At 34.3% G+C, this 19,289-nt stretch overlaps 2 protein-coding genes across 3 annotated transcripts; both read right to left on the reverse strand.

The window, feature by feature from the left end:
- Positions 1 to 3,023: 3,023 nt before the first annotated feature.
- Positions 3,024 to 3,940, reverse strand: LOC8284510 (indole-3-acetic acid-induced protein ARG7). The gene has a single exon (XM_002519471.4). It carries the CDS (start codon positions 3,605 to 3,607, stop codon positions 3,227 to 3,229), a length of 381 nt encoding a protein of 126 aa, XP_002519517.1. The 5' UTR covers positions 3,608 to 3,940; the 3' UTR covers positions 3,024 to 3,226.
- An 8,331-nt stretch (positions 3,941 to 12,271) lies between these two features.
- On the reverse strand, positions 12,272 to 18,046 carry LOC8284508. Of its 2 annotated transcripts, XM_002519469.4 has the most exons (10): positions 17,868 to 18,046; positions 17,666 to 17,737; positions 17,069 to 17,159; positions 16,091 to 16,283; positions 15,591 to 15,640; positions 15,273 to 15,363; positions 14,375 to 15,183; positions 13,726 to 13,953; positions 13,581 to 13,649; positions 12,272 to 12,687 (listed from the first exon to the last, which is right to left on the reverse strand). In XM_002519469.4, exons 3-10 carry the CDS (start codon positions 17,135 to 17,137, stop codon positions 12,553 to 12,555), a joined length of 1,644 nt encoding a protein of 547 aa, XP_002519515.2. In that variant the 5' UTR covers positions 17,138 to 17,159; positions 17,666 to 17,737; positions 17,868 to 18,046; the 3' UTR covers positions 12,272 to 12,552. The 2 variants fall into 2 exon arrangements, with proteins under 2 accessions (XP_002519515.2, XP_048235776.1); XM_048379819.1 differs by lacking the exons at positions 17,666 to 17,737; positions 17,868 to 18,046 and adding an exon at positions 16,760 to 16,823.
- Positions 18,047 to 19,289: the final 1,243 nt, after the last annotated feature.

The raw sequence follows: 19,289 nt of genomic DNA on the forward strand, positions 1-19,289 counted from the left end.
ACCAGAAAGATGAAATATTAAGAGAACCTTGTAGTTTTAATAATTTCTTGATCACTTCTTAAAACTTCTTAGGATGCTGTGAAAAATTTATTTGTCTTTTGGTTTGGGTGAATTATATGAAAAGAAGTCATCAGGTCATATAGTTTCAGATTGGAGAAGGGCCGTGCAGTGGTTATAAAGATTTTCAGACAAATCTAAATAATTGCTGCTAAATTTTATATGGTTTAGATTGAAAAAGTGGTCAGGCAGGACATGATATACTTTTCTATTCATCACTTTTCAGCCCTCCTTACAGTTGGAAAATGTGAAACCTGAGGATTATCTTATCATGGTTTCATGTGTTCTTCTTTTCTCTTTCTCTCTCTTTTGGGTCAAGCACTATCTCAGGGTAGGCGATGAAGGAAAGGGGAGATGATGGAAGATTAAATGTGTCCAAGGTCTGATCTTCATTATCTAGGCCTAGGGACAATTTTTTCAAGTTTGTTAGAAGTATGATTGCCTAGGATGCCTTTCAGAACTTGAAGAACAGATCGAGTGCAGTGGCAAATGGCATATGATACCCGAACCAAGGTGGAGAGCCATACACTGAGCCTGAATGCAAGTGCAATGGCATGGCTCACTACTGACAGTCTTTTCAACGTCTAGTTAACAAACCTAACTCTTGAAATTGGCTTCGTAAGCACTGTTTATGATGGTGTGAGAATCTGTTTATTGGTATGGTGCACATACCAGTATACAGTAAATTTTATTGTTTGAGCATGAGGAAAGATCATTTTATAGCTAGCTGAGGTCTTATGGCATTTACTGATGGAGTTATCACGGTTGAAACTTGAAGTTGTCTTCTGAAAAGATGTTGCAAAAAGATTCTAACTAGCCTTTGTAAGCTGTTGATATTGGGTCTCCTCACTATTTTGGTAATATAGGATGGACTCATTTGTATTATCATCATGAATATATTGGTTATTGTGAGCTTATTGATAGAGAATAAGTTTTCTGAGTTTTCTATGATCAGGATGCTTGCCTCAATAACCAATGTGGATATTCTCTGTCTTGGCTTGTTGGGGAACTTTCTCTATGAGAGGAGAAGGTGTTCAGAACTCATTAGTCATATTTGCAGTTGGCTGTGTCCAAGTTCCTGCAATTTAATAGTCATAGTTACACCAATAAGGTGTTCAGAACTCATTAATCATATTTGGGGTTGATCCTTCAGTGTAACAATACCGTGGTGGACATGAGAAAGTTATGTCATTTGGAGGTTTCTCATACAGTTGGTGGTGTCCAAGTTCCTGCAATTTAGTGCTGCAATACTATATCAGTGCAAGTTTATTTCTGCTACCCAAACAGTATTTATGGTTTTTGTAGATCTAGAAGCCTTTCTAGCTCCTGTTGAATCTTAGGTAATGGATGGATATTTGCATGTGTGAAGTAATTGTGTCTTCTAATGCTGTTTTAATGAGGATAGTCTTGCAATAAAAACTAGATCATGTGTAAATTTAACAGTATGACACTCTGCAAGTGTGCTTTGAAGTTTGAGGAATCATGTAGATATCTGTTGGATGCCCAACTGCTTCACCAGGTAGAGGAATGAAATTTTGTGTTATTCTTTGAAAAAATGAATTGTTTTGTGTTGTCCTTGGTTATAGAGAAGAAGACTTTGTTGAAGCTTCCTCTGTTAGATTGCAGAACCAATACAAAACTTCTGCTCTTAGACCTTTCATCCATGTGGCGATTATAGTATTGTCTTTTGCAATATGAGATTTGATTTAAGCTTCTTAGAATGTGGAAGTGGCACTTGCTTAGAGTAATGCCCTAGCAATATTCTCTTCTTGAATTGAAATCGTTGCCATCAATTTACCAAATGCTGAGCATCAATACTAGTAGAAACTCTTGGTGGCAATTTATGCATATGGGTGAATTTTTCATATGCTGCTCCAGTGCTTTAAAGAACTAGCAATTGGAAAATTTAGGGATGTCAAGTAAATATTGTTCATTTGCTAAGTTGTTGCTTCAAACACGTATAATTGTAAGAGTTGGGTCAATTGAGGAGATTATTTTAGCTTGAGACATGTAAAACAGAGTACAGACAAGTTGATCGAAGACAGGTTTGATGGACTACTGCATTCTGCTATTATTTGTATAATTCTAGTTTTTACCTTCTTATTTGTGATTCTGATTTTTCAGTAGGGGTGTCAATTTTCATGATGTTATTTTTTCAAAAGTGCTTGGCCAGTTAGGCTAGCTTTCTTCCCTTTGTAGGACTTTGAAAGAACTGCAATTATTGGTTTCATAAAACAGGATGATGATTGGTGCCCTAGCTTTTCCCAAATTTAAGTGTTTACTTGGGCTGCAACTTCTGCAATTGCGCCCTTGAGAAGGAAGAATTACCTGTATATATCTGGCTTGACCACTTGGATCCTTACCTCATTTTTAACAGCAATTTCTGCAATAAACTTAAAGACATCTGGCCTGGGTGGCGTTGCCTTGAATGTCTGTGTCATAATGCCCTTGTTGGCCTTACTCTTAACCTTATCATCACACCGTTAGATGCCTCTGCCATTAATTCGTCACAGGTTCGGATGTCAGGCCCCTTGAAGAAGAGGGGCTGCTGTAATGTCATTAGGACCCGACTTACTACTGCAATCATATTTCACACAAGTCTCTGTTATATCAGTTGCAGCTATAGCTTAAGGGTGTTAATGGACATGGCTTCTAATTTTGCAAGGACCTGTTTGAGAATTAGAGAGGAGTATATTTGACTTATAGACGGCCTTTTTTCTGTTTCTGTTGCAGCGAGACTGTTTCCACAAATCGAACTATTAATCTTTTTAATTTTCCCTTTTTTTCTTATGAAGCTCTCCAACTCCGGAAATATTCTTGATCTCAAACTAGTAACCTCGCTTGTCCCTTCTAATTTCAAACATAATTAGCTGACATCAATTAGTTTTAAAGAATTTTAGCTGCAGGAAAGGCCTTTCTGCAGGTAGCTGCATTTCAAGCCTTTGGCAGACAATAAAACAGGATTATAGAGCAGAAGAAAAACTTACCATTCTCAAGTTGAATTACAATTATGATCAGGAAGAAAATCTTAATTTTATGTTACAGTTACGACTTAGTGTACATTACACAATGGGGTTACTCCTTTAGCATTAGCTTAAGCCTCAAGAAACGACATTCAATCAATCAATCAGCTTAATTTCTCGGGAGGGTATCTATTGAATTGAATTCTCTAAAGCCACAGGCAGGTCTTTCCACTTTGTGGAGAGCTAGCACATCGAACAACGTCCAAGAAAATGCTCTCGTCGCAAGGAATACAGAGTTTAGAGTCAGCAGTGTAGTCATACTCATCTTTAGCTTGATCTAGCAACGCCCTGAAGAGCGGATGCCCAAGTAAGCTTATCTTGATTACAAATCTTTTGCAGTTTTCCCCTACATACACTACTAAATGACCTTTGGGCACATCTCTTGGGATTGATTTCCCTTCTTGCAATGAAGTCCACAAACCCCACTGACAACAGTGTTCACATCCTGCACAAGGTATCACTCTACTCCCCGTTTTCCTCCACTTGTTAGAACACGCCTTCCTGAATTCCCTCTTTATATTCTCCATGTATATATGTGTCTGGCTGAGCGAGGGAGGGATCGAACAGTAGAGAGAGACACAGAGAGAGAGAGAGAGAGAGAGAGACTACTTGTATAAGTGAGAAAGAAAGAAGAGAAGTTGGGGGGTGGTGGTGGAGACAGAAAACAAGTGAAGGATTTTATATAGTGTAGAAGTGTGAAAGAGCCGCTTTTTGGAACGTTGTAATAAATGGCTGACAAGACAAGTTAGCTGTTGAGTCGAGTACGAGTAATAATACTTGCAAGCATATATATAAAATATGTGCACATACAGTTTATACATAAAATATGGAGAGAAAAGGAGAAGAAGAAGAAGAAGAAAGAAAGAAAAAAGCAGCAGCAAGCTAAAAGTATGAAGGTATGCCGTGCTGTACCTTTCTTCCACTAAGAAAAAGGTGTTGATACGAAAGTGTACGAACGAAAGGGGCATCATTTAAATGATTATACATTAAAGGTGATAATTAAAAAAAGTGTTACTGATAAAATGGCCAAACAGGAAGCAATAAGGTCAATTTTTATGTGGGGTTTTGGTGCAGTCTCTAGTGAAGGAATGGTGCTTGATCAGTGATCTTTCGAAGTTCTCGAAGTTAAGACCCCACTAGTTGAGACTGTGGCATTTAAAAAAAAAAACAAAAAAAAGATAAGACATGAATTCATAAGGGATGGGATAAGCTTCTTGGACTAAGTGCGATGCCACTTATTTGTTATATGTTCCAATGGATATAGTAAAATATTTCATTTTTTTGCCTGCAGAATACACTCCCAACTTTAAATTTTTCTTACTCTTTACATACTTGTAATATTGTTAAAATTCCCAAATATGATCATCTCTCAAAGGGTTTCTCTAGCTAGCAGTGAATTTGCTCTAATATACTGATTGGATGTTCCTGTGTTGTGGAAAATAGGGATTAAGTTATGCTAAATATGGTGTTTAATTAGTTGAGTTTCGTAATCAACCAACTAAAGAGTTGATTATGGCAGGGTTTTAGGTAATATAGCTGGGTTGGATAGCACAATTAGTGAGTGGTATTAATTAGTGCAAGGAATGAGCTAAGCAACCCACTAGCTAGCCGGATAGAAACAACAATTCTTGCTTTTATACATGGAATTAATTAAGGATGCATTAAAGTAATATATTTGGACTAGATCTTGGTGATTTCAAGATTTTCAGTTTCTGTACTTTCCGTACGACAGTGTTATTTTGTATAGTATATAGTATAGTATAGTATCATCTTTGGCATTAGCTTTGGCCCTGCATATGGATATGGGGTTTTTGTTTTTAGGGTATCTCTGCAATCTGACCATGCATGCAGGAGATGGGGCTATATGGTCTTATATTTTGTTATAATGGTGGAGGAGAAAGAAATATATTTGAAATACATCTTTGGTTGAAGAGCCAAATAGACAAGGAAAAAGTATGGAAATCCACATTTTCAATCTTACAAGAATGATTCTAATCAAAACCCAATAAACATTCAATGTTCATTTCTGACTTCCATCTCCTTACCAACCAAATCCTCAGCTCTGGGTTCTTTTATAGTAATGGCAGTTTGAACACAACACACACACACACACACACAGACACACATATCTATAATATTATATCTTCCTTTTAATTAATGCTTAATCTTGTCATTGTTATTGCCAATATAACTACTTAGATAGTTTACTATGAGATATCATGTCTGAATGCCCTGAAAGTATAACACAAATTTACTGTTCAAGTTCTGATGAGTAATTTTATGGGGAGAAAGGGATGTATGCATAATTTCTCCCACTTGGAATTATCTCAAATTGATGGAATTTTCCTGAATCTCACATGGTCTTCATATTTGGTTGGTAGATTCATCTTTTTTTTTTTTTTTTTTTTTACTTTGATGAATTGAATATGTACAAAACAGTGACAAGGGATGGATTGACATCCTCTTCCCTTGGAAGGTGCAAATTGGAAAATAATTACCTAGTGTAGATTTATACCTTTATCTTTATATTAAATCTTCTAGATAAATAGTGTTATATATCAATCATTTAATATTTAACTGTAAAATTCTGAAATTATATATTAATTCATTATATTTACATGTTAGATAAGGGTAAAAGTATAACAATAAAAAGAAGCTAAATACTTTCTTCCCTTGTAAAGTTATTGAAGAAATGTAGGAATCTGGAACCCTTGAAACCTAGCTACTTAGAAATTATTATATCAAAAGATGTATACCAACTCCAAATCGGATACATACATATACAGCTAGAAAAGTCAGTGGCATAATTATTAAACTCATTCAATCTCTCAAGAAATAAATGGGATAAAAGTAGAATGTCATTTTCAGTTCCCACTTTCTGCTCCAATGTTAATCTCTTGAATTTTTTCCCTCTTTGTTGTGTGGAAAAGACACATGGAAATATAGCAGGACAGGGGTGTGTGTGTGTCTGCATGGGTTTTCTTCTCAATGCTTTCCAGTAACCTTGTTATTGCCAATCTGGGTATTATAGATATGAAGCAGGCAATGATCATGTTTGAATTTCTCTATCTGGGTTAGTGTTTGACTGATCACAAAACTAGTGTTAGAGGTAACAAGTTTAATCGGCAATGTTTATTTTTCTTTAAGAATTTCAAAATATCAAGAAAATATAATTATTAAGTTTCAATGTTGCAATTATACATTATCTTTTACATAGTTCTATTTATGTATCCAATACATCTAATTCGAAATTATATCATTTATTTTATCTTTCTATACTGACATAAAAAAAGATATTAAAAAAAAAATATTACCGATAAAGATGCAGATGAGATGGTAAAAGTTTTTTCTAATTTAATTAAGAATTTAAGTTAAAATATTAAATATATAGTTGTATTAAAATTTTTAAATAATATTTAACCGCTTGTAAGAATTCCGTGCGGACGCTCTAAATTAATTATATTAATTCTGGATACTAATTTAAAAAAAAAAAAAATGTGACAACTATACATTGATATAACAGTGAAAACAAGTTAACCAGTAAGGATATACATGTAATCTGGTGGCCAGGGATGAGTTGGAAAGGTCAGGATTCAAGTCCCACCTCCCTCTCCTAATGTAATATAGGGATGAAAAAAGAAAGGTATCGGATCTCCAATTCTTAGAAACCTATACTTAGGAATTTATTTCAAGATTCACTAACTCCAGCTCCGAACAGCTAGGTGATATAATATCAAGCACATGCAATTCTTCTCAAAAAGGTAATATCTGTTAGAAAATTGATTGTCATTTTCACCAGTTCATCAAGCAAGCAAGCTCTGCAAAAGACAAATGGAAGCTTATTAGAGATATTAAGCAACTACTGCAGTGGGATAGTTAAGAATATGAATACATTTTCTTCTCAGTTTGTTGGTGGGTTTTATCTGCAGAGAAGTAAATTTAGGGCAGAGGTGATCAAAAGACAGCACATTTGGTTCATCCCCTTAGGACAATGTATTTGCTGGTACATAAGTATTGGTCGGTCCAAGGGAAGAAGAGATTCTCATTTGTACACATCATATAAATAATACTGCCTTCAATCCTCCAGACAGTTTAGATATATAGATAGACCCTTTATTAATTTGAAACCTGACCAGTCCATTTTCTTCCATTTCGTGTTAAAATCATGCATTTCTTTTTTCCTTCTTGTTTATTACTATTAGCATGTGATGTTTAAAGCCAATTCACTTCAACGGTAAATTTTCTAATGTCAATTCTGAGTTTAATTTTTTACTGATTTTCTAACAATTTTAACTAAACGCACTTATCTAACTAAAATATAATATAATATCATTTTTAATTGATTTATATTGAATACTGAATATTTAAATAGAGTGCGAGCGCTCTCTATATTTATTATTTAAGAAGTTGGAAATATCAAATCTTAATGCACCATGAAATCTCCAATGTACCAAGACTATGCAATTATAAGATGAGTGTAGCGCAAGGGCAGCATGAACAATGTTAAATTGTAAGAGACTTGATTGATTTGATAAGGGGTATGTTTTTGTTAGAAAAGTTCAAATTGGGTTGATAGGGTAAGGTAAGGTAAGGGTGGTGGGGATGATATTAATATAGCAAATGAGATATCGAGAACATGAGGCTGGGCCAGCCACCAGAGGGGCTGATGAGTGGTGGTGGTGGCGCCTGGGTGGGAGGTCAGGCTTAAGAACCTGGAAAAAACCCTGTTTGCAGCATCAATCTAAATAAATAAGCTAGCGATGCCAACTAGTTAGTCCAGAGCCAAGAGGCAACCTTGTGCCACTCCGACTTGGTTGGACTCTTTCTTCTTTGTGTCTAAAGAAGGAAGTTTGCACGTGCAGTTATCAGTTGTTATTAGCTGTCAATCCTGCAACCATTTTTATTATAATTGACTTCAACCACCCAACACCCATAACTTCTTCCCATGCTTCCTCTTGGGAAGCATTTTCTTTTGATTTTTTCCTTTTTCTATTCCTTTGAGTTTTTAGTGTCAACTCATGATTATATTTTTTATGTTACATTTGGCTTCTCCTTAACATCATCTTTAATGTCATATATTTAACTTCTTTTCATATTTTTTTTTTATTTTTTTCTTTATTATATAAACTCGATCTTATTAATTTTGTATTAGCAATTTAGACAAGATGAAGTGTAAAACTTAGTAATATAATTAAATTTGGCTTCAGCTAATATCAAAATAACTAAAACTAGCGAGCTGCATTTAAAATGAAAATAAGAATTCCAGTGTTTCTGTTTATCTTGTTGGTTTTGGGCAAATTTATCTCAGAGCAGGCAGCAATGCTTTTCTTGTTTAGCTTTGTGGTAATCTACTGTTACAATGTCAAGGTGTTTTTCAATGCAGGCTAGGAAAAGAAGATCTATTTTTTTGGAAAGGTTGGTGTAAAGGAGGTTCAAAATGAGCAAGTATATAGTGGTGGTAGGTTAGGATATTTAAGTGGACAGACATTTGTTAGAGTTGACTTGGCCCCTATAGTTTATACTTACTGCCAATTTGATCCGCTAGTGCCATTCACTTTTTAAGGAAAAAGATATATGATAAATATTCAAGTGGACAGACAAACGCTAGGAGTTGACTTGGCCCCCATAGTTTACATTAATTGCCAATTTGATCCATTACTGATTAGTGGAATACTTTTGGAGGAATAATAATGGGTCTAATTAGTAATTAAATTATGAACTTTACACCTACTTAATGATTTTGTCCAATTGTTTTAAAGTTTTAAAATAAATACTCATACTTTCATTTTAAAATAAATTATGAGAAAGATGACGTTGTAGATTGATTGTGCTTATTAAAAGAAAAAATTTGAGAATCAACAAAAAACTTGATGCAATTAGATGCAAAATATGCGAAAGGATGCACATTTGTAAGATCTTTAGTGATTACATTGTTAAATTTAGGAAACATTTTTTGTTAGTTTCTAAATTAAAGACATTGGACTTGCCATGTCATTTTATTTACTTAAAATTATAAAAATTGTTTCTTAAAAATATTTTTAAAAATAAATTGAAAGCATATGTATTTATTTTCAGATTTTGAAATAATTAAATAAAATTGTCAAAAAGTATAAAATTTAAGATTTAATAATGACTAGGCCATAATAATAATAAATAGCTTTTTGAGTATTGGTATGATCCAATTATGCTTCTTCTTCTGTCAGTTGCCTCTAATGTAGGTAAGGATGTTTTACGACATTCGCAATGGAGTATAATAGAGAGTAGAGTAATAGCCTTCATTACACTTTCTCTATCAGCAGGAGTGTAATAATTATTTTAAGTATCACGCATAAGGGAGCTAAAAAAGGACCGGAGGAATATAGTTAGAAAACGCAAACCATCTCAGGCTACAATGGATTGCAAGATGTTGCTGTCAGAATAAGGAGATTCCATGGAAAATCAGACTTGTATTTGAGGAGACTACACAACTAATAGTAGCCTTTCTTTTTTCTTCAAATCTTCTATATTTCTAGGAATGCAAATCATATAGCAGATATGGGTTCGTGGTGTAATTTAGGGTGGCTCCAGTCCCCTCCTAAAGGACTGGAGAGCTTGCCTTCTGTGGGATGTAACTCCTTCACTGATTGATAATGTGTTATCTTTGTAATATAATTTATTAATTTGAAGATGAAAATAATCAGCATACTATTCAAGATTTTGTCTTTTTTCTATTGAAATTATCTAAAGTTTTGTCGGTTGTTACCCTTATGCACCAGTTCAAGTCTTCTTGTGGGATGTTATAGGAAAAGTATAAAGTGAAAACTCATAAGCAATAATTTGCTTGGAAAGTATATATATATGATTTTTGACATCATGGAGCAATTCAAACAGGAAATCCATTATGGCTTTAGAAATTGGGTTAGAGTAATGCCACTCAAATTAATGGAACTTCCCTATTAAGACTTCTAGAAAATGGACAAAGAATCACACTCAACCATCATTAATTAGGCTATATATTCTAAAGGATATGCATAAAATTGTAAAAACTCCACTCTCATTCTTGCCTAGTTTATGGTGGGGACCCTATATAATTATTCTTTTCAATGCTCTCAAAAATACAAACCTCAACAAGCATTTTCCTCTCTCAATAAGTTTCTAATCCTACCCTTAGATGTGCAACTATGCTAGTCAGAATTAGAGGTTTCAATCCATATGTGGGCAGAAAGGGTAGGTATTGAAGTGTGGAAATGAAGAAGAGTATAGTCTTGTTTCTGGTTGTTGCTGGTGTGATGGTTAGTTCTTGCATGGTTGTGACTGAAGGAATTGGTGAAATATATGTGGAAGAGCAAAGGCAGCAAATTTATGAGCAGGGAAAGGCAAATGATGGGCGCAAAAGCAGAGTTGATTACTCAGAAAGAAGCATTGACAACCACCATAGTATACCTAGACAATACTACGACAGGGGTGGCAGCCCTCAAGGAGGGGATGACAATGGTGGTAAAGGTGATGATGGAAGTGAGCAACCATAGCTAGCTGGCTGGCTATGCTTGCTATATGGTAAATGGAATTGGGTTTCTATTTTATAGGGTCCTAATTGTGTGTAATCTATAACTTCAATACTGTTTTTTTTTTGGCAAGAGGTATGGTTAGCATATGTTAAGTGCTAGTGAGATTAAGAATTTCTTTGAGGTGAGTCATTATGGATCCTATCCTATAGGAGTGTATAATTTTAGGTTATAGAGAATTAATCCTACAAGAGGTAGAGGAAGGTCTTGAAGTTGAGACTTCTAGCTCCAAGGGCAAAGCTCTTACTAATCCATAAGGGTTTTGAAACCGAGACCTCTAGCTCCAAGAGCAAAGTCGTTACCGATCCAACTAGGCCTAAACTAGTTGGTTTGTTATATAAATAATATTTTCTTACTCTTGGGACGTTGTTAATTGTTTCTGAGGCTGCATACAGTTGTACAGATGGGCTTGTCTGAAGCTTTTTGTATGGCATATTCACTACTATATCAGGTTCAGTTGCTAAATTTACAAGCTTCTTATTCAGAAGTCTTGCTTTCATTCGTATAATATAGGTTCAATCCCTAAATTATTGTGATGGCTTTAAATGAGATATAGATGCTATCAATATGCTTGGAGATAAATAAAATAAATAAAACTGTATCCTTAACAAATCAAGCATGCAAAAAATGAGTAATAGCTAGTAAGAGGATATACAAATAGTAAATTTTGTTGAGAAATGTATTTAGATTGAGAAGATGTGGGTACGTTTTCTTCAAATTATTTTCCTTTTTGACAGGCAGATCTTCTCAATAATGCTCAACTGGCAACACTCAAAGCCATGTCCATGCTGTGTGTGTTTATGGGTGGATAAAGAGTGTAAAGTGAAGAAGAGAAAATGATATTTATAGAGGCTATAAAGAACATAAGAAGTCCAACAAAATGAAGAATATAACTTGCAGGAAAAGAATGAAAGGTTAGAATTTGAGGCATACCAATGGTTCATTCAAAGGCACAATATAAAAGACCAACAGAAGAAGCTAAACAAGATTGATTATCTACATTAACATACTTTTCTTTTAGGGGTTGAAAAGGAGGCCAAAAAAAGCCTAGATTAACATACTGTATAATGTCACGTATCAAGATATTAAAAGATCATATAAAAGTGCCACCTATTGTTGCAAATCTTAGCTTTATATTGATAAATATATTCTAAAAACACTCTTGTTTTTCAATGACAAGTTATCACTATTGTTTTTCTGAAACGCTATTGTATGGTAATAAAAAGTAGATATCTCCCCCTGTCATTATCCATTCAGTTAACTTTACAACAAAGGTTTTCTTTTCCTTTTTTCTTTCTTGCGAAGGGGTTAGTGAAGTTGCATCATGCGCAACCGAAAAAGAAAAGAACAGAGAAATCTTTTTGGATATAGCCAGCCAGCATAAGCCCCAAATTTTCGGCATAATCTAGCCCCTCTGCTACCTCCAATGAAATTCAATGTCTCAGTTAATTTTCTGTTCAAACAAATGTGACAGAATTGAGCTTGGAAGTCCCCTAGTGTACAACTGAATTCCAAGCGTAACCAAATAGAATTGGCTTATGGTATTATCATATATATCACTAAATTGATAACATGATCAAATCAGCCACAGGAAATAGCACATAACTGTGAGCGTTAAATGCCGTTAGCACAAAAGTGCACAACTGAGACAGCTCAAAAAAGTTTGTTAAGATAAAAGCTACTTTTGTTTGAACATATGAGTTAGCCATAACCCTCAGCTATTACAATTGGAAATTTGGGGGCCATTATCCCTGTGCAACATTCACTTGCGAGCATCTTTTGAGATTTGAGAATAAGCTGTGTATGTATGCGCATGGCAAAAGGGCAAGGGGTAGAACAAAAGAAAAGGTCGAATGAATGTATAACTTCCTTTTTACAACTAAATTTGCTACTATGATCTAATGCCGACTTATAAATGGATCTCCAAGTCAATTATTCTTTCTACGTATGTATCTGCCACCAGGAGTAAACCTAGGATACGGATGAAGAGAGGCTAGTTCACAAATTCGGCGTATCACAGACTTTGGCAAGGGCCGCATGGTTTGCTTCAGCTTTTGTTCAACCTGCATTAATCACATTAACCTTGTCTATAGTTTCTTTTAATGCAGCAAATACATAATGCATTACTATAATTTTGTAACAATACATGGGTCAATTATGAAACAATTGAAAAGCAGACTATAAACCTTGATTCAGTTTATTTGAGCAATGAGCCAAGTGAGCACACTGGATTCACACAACAGTAGAAATTGAGCACACAAACTGAAAATGTATTAGACAGGCCCAGTTTGGTGGAGCTCTGCATGTAATCCAAATACAAAATGCAGCTGTTGGAGCTTTCATTTTTAGCTTTCAATAAGTTGCCCTTTATCATTGAGGCTATTGTGCATAGCTGCCAAACTCCATCTAACCATATCATATACTGTTTTGGCTGAAGTCTCAAAAGTACTAAGCTTTTTGGGAAAGACGTGAATTCAGAACAGGGAATTAACCAATCTTACATGCCATTTCATCTCAATAATCATGCAAAAATTTATGGCGAAGCCATTAAATGATTGAAATTTACTTGCATGACTTGCGAGGTTGCAAACATGGGCTCTAGACTTGCCAGGTTGTAGACAGGAGCTCTAGTCACTAGTGCATGTCAGGTGAATGTATATGGGTCTCAAACTAGTTTAGGCCCCCATCAGCTAAAGCTGAATGGTCACTTGGCTAAGTTTCTTTATCTTAAACATAGAATGAAAACCTAAATTCATGCATTAACTGGACCATTTTGACAGTTAGTATAAGCCTATACCTGAGCCATTTGGAAAAAAAAAAAAGGGTATAAGAATGTCTCCAACACACCTATTACTGCCATGATGAACTCATAATACTGCCCTTAAGAGTATAATTTAGAACTGATGTTGCACTTGTAAAAGAAAGCAAATTTAATTTAGAAAATCAAATGGCTGACCTCTTTCTTGTTCTGTTTCAGTTTCTGTTTCTGTACAGAGCTAGCTCTTAGAAGATTTCTCCATTTATCCTGTGACCACAATTTAAAAATAGATTTGAATAGTGGAGAAGTGAAAAAATGAATTGGATAAAGTAATGAGATGTACCCTCAGATCTATAGGTGTGCGATATGCAGATGAAGCAAAGAAAAGCTTCTTTATATCAGTCCATCTTCCAGTTCCATACTGAGCAATACCATCAATCAACTTTGACACCTCAGAAAGAGTCCACATTCTTTGATGCTTTCTTCGATCGCCGCTCTTCTTAGATCTTCTTCTCTTTGCGGAGTCATCTTCAGACTCAGATGCAGTATGATCATCATCAGATTCAAGAACCTATGCAGGACAAGAAAAATGCAACGTGGAAATCGAAGTTCCATAAGTAATGATTGCAGGGATTAAAACAATAAACTACTTGTACTGACAAAGAGGAGAAGCGAGAAATCACTTTTCAACTCAATTCATGATTCTGTTGCTTCATTCAGTGTGCATAGAGACAAAATAATGCTAATACATATGAAAATCCACAAATAGTACTCAAAAGATAAGTTTCACCATGGGCATGTAAACAAAAACACAAGAAAACCTGCAAGGAGCCTGCAATGGAGGAGCCATACCCCCTGCAGGCATATGTACTGCCACTACAAGAGGACTGATTCGAGTGCAAATGCACTTGAGCCACTCATTATGAGAGTTTCAATTTCATTTTCAAAAGAAAAATAAAAAAGAACTCAAGTAAATGAGAACTTGTCCATACCGAAACAGAAGGGGGTTTCTTTGGCCGTCCCCTTCGAGGCCGAGATTCAAATGCTACTTGAGTATCAGTTACTGCAAAAGACTCATCTCTTGGAGAAGATTTGAATCCTCTCACATGATTAAGCTTCTTCAAGAGTTTCCCCTTTAAAGCAGAAGAAGAAATTTTTTGCCTTTCAGTTATACACCTTGATCTCAGATCTGAAAGTTTTTCATCGTCATCCGGTGTTTCTTGAGTAATAGTCTCACTTAAAGACTCCTCCTTCGGTACATATGTCAATGCTCCCCCACAATCTTCGGATTTGATCTTCAGGCGTTTATCCTTTGAAGCAGTAGCCAAATTTTTTTCTGCTTCCATCAAATGTTTTGATTTTGGAGCTGAAAATTCTTCAATAAACCTCTTAGTAGGCTTGCGCAATCTCTTCTGTCTGAGACTCATTTTTCCAGGTTGGACAGCTTTCTTTTCATTCTCATCGGAAGATATGCTACTTTCTAAAGGCTTTGCATCATCCAACTCATCAAAATTCTCCAAATCATGTGAAGTCATAAATGTGCCATCCCTAACTATTTTTTGATATTCCCATTTGCCACCAGATGAGTCATTTAACTCACATTTGACCACTTTCTTCTCAAGTGAACCAATCTTGCATTCAGACTCTGAATTAGTTGCTGTTGACGACTCCGACAACACAAGAGCACCATTGCTACTTCCACTAAATCCTGGAGATTGACTTTCTGAACTTGAGTTTCCCAAATGTGATCTTCCAGATGGAGCACAGTCTAGGTCAGAAATCTTCTCAGCCAATTCAACATCTGTACTCAAAATATATTAAAAGAGAAAAAGTCATAAGATTACTCCAATTGATGTCTACTGAACTCACAAAATCATAGTATTAGCTTACCCAAAAGAAAATCTTCACAAGCCCCAGAGATGTCATTCGCTGCATGAATATCATCTACTTCATCAACTTCATCCAGCAATCCATCGAGATCCTACAAAGCACTATTGATCAGATCACAATGACAATTATAATGGAAATTAAATTATCATCTGGAAGTGAGGCGGTACAAAGCCAAAGTGACAAAAGTAAAACAACTTGATGCAGGTGGAGGAGTTGCTAATGCCTAGTTGAAGATAAAAAAAGATGTTTTCTTCTCAATTAAAGAGATCGCAATAATAAGAAATCTGACATGAGAATTTGACAAGAAGAGATACATACTCCAAGTTCCAAATCATCTTGCCCTTGAATAATACCACGACCTTGCGCACCTTATCACCAAGGAAGAAAAATTTGAAGAAGCAACTAAGTTCAAATAATTAACCAAAAAACAGAGAGAAATAACATCAATTGCTCTTAACATGTACCATTGCGACATGTATCGTAAGATTCAAAATTCAGAATTCAAGCATGACCATAAATCGGAGCACAAATTCCAACCAAATCAACATTGTTTCCCAGCAAGACCAAGTAACGAGAGGAGAGGTACTCGTTTTAATGTTAGGACATCCTTAACTTAAGGATGTAAAGGCCGAGAACTTGGAAACCAAAGTCACAGGAGGCCTTATTACCATTAAACTTGTTTCCCAAGCTTATAGGAAATGTATAGATGAAAGAGAGAAAATTAGAAGAAGCTTAAAACACGTGTGTTTGCTTTAAGCATCCATGCTTCAGCAAACAGAACATCAGTAAAAAGAATCAGACAGCTATTAGAAAATTACCATAATTTCTTTTTAGTCCATAGTCAAATCCATATGCAAAATCGTCAAGCTCCAAGTGTTTCCATGAATTCTCCTTATCAAAACATAATACACCTTCGACAGAAACATTATCAGATTTAGGTTCTGTAAGTAAATGCTGAACTTCTGTTGCATCATCTTCCAATGAAGGAACAAAAGGTTCGTCTATTTTTATCTGAAAAGAAGAACACCAACTTATATAAGAATACTGTTCTGAGGGAAGAAAATGATCAGAAATACTGCCATTTGCAAAACATCAGCAAAATCATGTGTCTCAGGCCATGTACCAAAAGGCCAATTCTGAAAATATGCAATATAAGATGCAAGGAGTGGTATCATAAATAAATGCTTATGCAACATGCCTCTGCTCATGTGATCATAATCATATAACAACACTACAATATAAACCTACAGGCAATGTAACTAATATTGCCTGCACTCTCTTAAGACCTAAAAAAAAAAATTAAAATAATATCCGAATATTGGTTCATTCAACAATGACCAGGACCCTATTCTGAAAGAAACATATTAGAACTAAAACAGGAAGGAACTGTAAATAGACCATTCTTAAAAACCGTCGAACATGTGATGGAAAAATAACACCACTTGCCAAAGCTAAATTCTTTAATGGTGTAAGATAAATGTGGGTACCCATTTACTCTTTGCATCCAGATTTTTCGATGCTGCATAAGTCATCATCTTTTGATGAAAGTAGCTGTTGGTGAAATGTTGAACAGCGTAATAACATTATAAAAGAAAAATCAGTACAGCTTTTAGATGTACACGACCATCTTCTGAATAAACTTTAAAAAATAGCAAACATAAACATGCAAATAATAACATTATTAAATTAATCAAATAAAATAAACCAGCATTCATTATAACATCATTCCAAGAACTTTTCCGCAATCAGTAACAATAACGTCAGAAAATTATGGATAAGAACGTATATTTTCTCACCCTTTGGCATTTCATATTGGCAAACTTCTTATTCGAATGTGCTCCGCTATCCATTTCATTTCCAAGCATGCATCACAATTTCCATTGTTCCCTATTATAACAATTAAGACACAACATGCCTGATTATTCTCTGTTTGTTAGCAAGAGAAAAGTAAATAAAATGTAAATTCTTTTTAAAAATCGCGGAGTGCAAATTTATAAGTTAATATTATTTATTCAAATCCACAGTTAAAACAACACAAGAGAAAAAACAAAACTGATCATCTGTTTGGATGCTGAAAAAATGCAGGCACGTTAAATAATCAATGACTGAATTTATTTTTAAAAAAAATCTAATTCAGTTATTCTTTTCTCATTTTTCATGTGTAAATTATAAAATCAGAAATGAATAAAAAAAATACCCATACCTACACACTAATCAGTTCAGCTTTAGTTAAGCTTATCCACTTTTGAGAGAGAGAGAGAGAGAGAGACAACAAAAATAAATAAATAAATAAATAATTCCCTGGTTTTTTCTCGGGAAACAAACACACTGTAAATAAGAAAGCAACTTAGCTTAAGATAGCGTAAAAAAATTAAAAAAATAAAAATAAAAACCTCATTCATCGGCGACGAGAAAAAACAAGCTTAAAAATCTCCGATCTAACCAATGATGAGCTCAAAACAAATCTGCAGATTTAAACAAAAATCCATAAACAAAACCAAATCAAGGTCGAGCAGGCTACATAGGCATTAAGAAGAGTAAATATTAAAAAAAATATATACAGAGAGAGAGAGAGAGAGAGAGAGAAGATCTGACCGATAGATAGAGGATAGTAAGTGGAAGATAGAGGGAAAGAGAAATAACTTCGAGCGAATGTTCGAAACCGAAACCAAAAAGAAAAAAGAAAAAAGAAAAGAGAAAAAGGAAAGCTGAAGCTCACAACCGCCAAAACGCGACACGAAATAGTGAGAAAGAAAATGACACAGAAAAGAAAATATTTTTATGCTAGTGTAGTAGTGTACTAGTGTTATATTCGCCGGAATCGAAATGAATTTTATTTTTCTTTAGATAATTTTGCATTCAAGTCCGATGCGGACAGAGGACATGACAGGTGGACGCCAACTAAAAAACATTGAAGAAAAAGAAAAAAAAAAGAGAAGAATATGAATATGATGTGTTTTATTATCCGTAGTTAATGTTTTTACATTTTAGGCATTGAGAGATATATTTTATATTTAATGAGTATGATGTATTATTTTTAATTTTTTAAAAATATATATTTTTAATTTTTATATAAATTTTATGTGTAATTAACTTAAATTATAACTAAATTATAAATTTATATATATAATATAAAATTTAAAATCTATAAATATATTAAGATTTTATTTAATAAAAAAACTAATATATATAATTATTATTTAAAAAATAAGAAATAATATATTACTGAAAAATGTTAAAGAAAATAAACCACTTAATACGATAACTTTTTTAAGTTTATCCAAAATTTTAAAGGCGAGTTTCTTACAATCGTTCTTGTCAAGACAGACAGGTTGACGGATTTAATAACGGTAACGGAGGATCGGCGGATAAAGAGAAAAATGAAAAGAAAGGGGTGGTCACATCGCAGGCTAGTATTGGTTTATTTTGTTTTGTGACTGACTTATTAGTAGTCACTGGTCAGAAAGGTGCGCCCACATGTTTCGCCAGTGCTTGAATTTGGCTAACAGAAAAAAAGAGAAAACTGGTAGGTGGGTGGTTATTTGTAGGCTCGAGAGGGTTGGGTTAATGCAGGGCTCGCCAATTCATTATCCAACAAGCTGAAGAAATGTGGAGTCATCAGCTGGGTATGCATGTGACACTCTTAAAAAGTTTATAACACCTCCTTGGTTAACCCAGCTGATCGCCTTCTCAGCAATAACTCTTCCAATCTTATGCTGTCAATTTTGTTGTAATTATTCTATTGGGTGATTTTATAATCAATTTCTAAATATAGGTAACATCTGTACTGTTGGATCATCTTGACAATATTTACTCTTTACATGTCTCCTATTAATTATAAATAATCATCTCTTTATTTTAATTATATTAAAATCATAATCAATTTCTATTAATAAAAAGTGACTAAGGAGATAATGTGATTTTTTAAAAAGAGAGAAAAATAAAAATAAATAAAATAATAAAATAATAAAATATTTTTTCTATTTTTAAATTTAAATAGAGAAATATGACTTAAAA

The sequence above is a fragment of the Ricinus communis genome, chromosome 10, assembly GCF_019578655.1.
Source record: "Ricinus communis isolate WT05 ecotype wild-type chromosome 10, ASM1957865v1, whole genome shotgun sequence".
Lineage (NCBI taxonomy): Eukaryota > Viridiplantae > Streptophyta > Magnoliopsida > Malpighiales > Euphorbiaceae > Ricinus > Ricinus communis.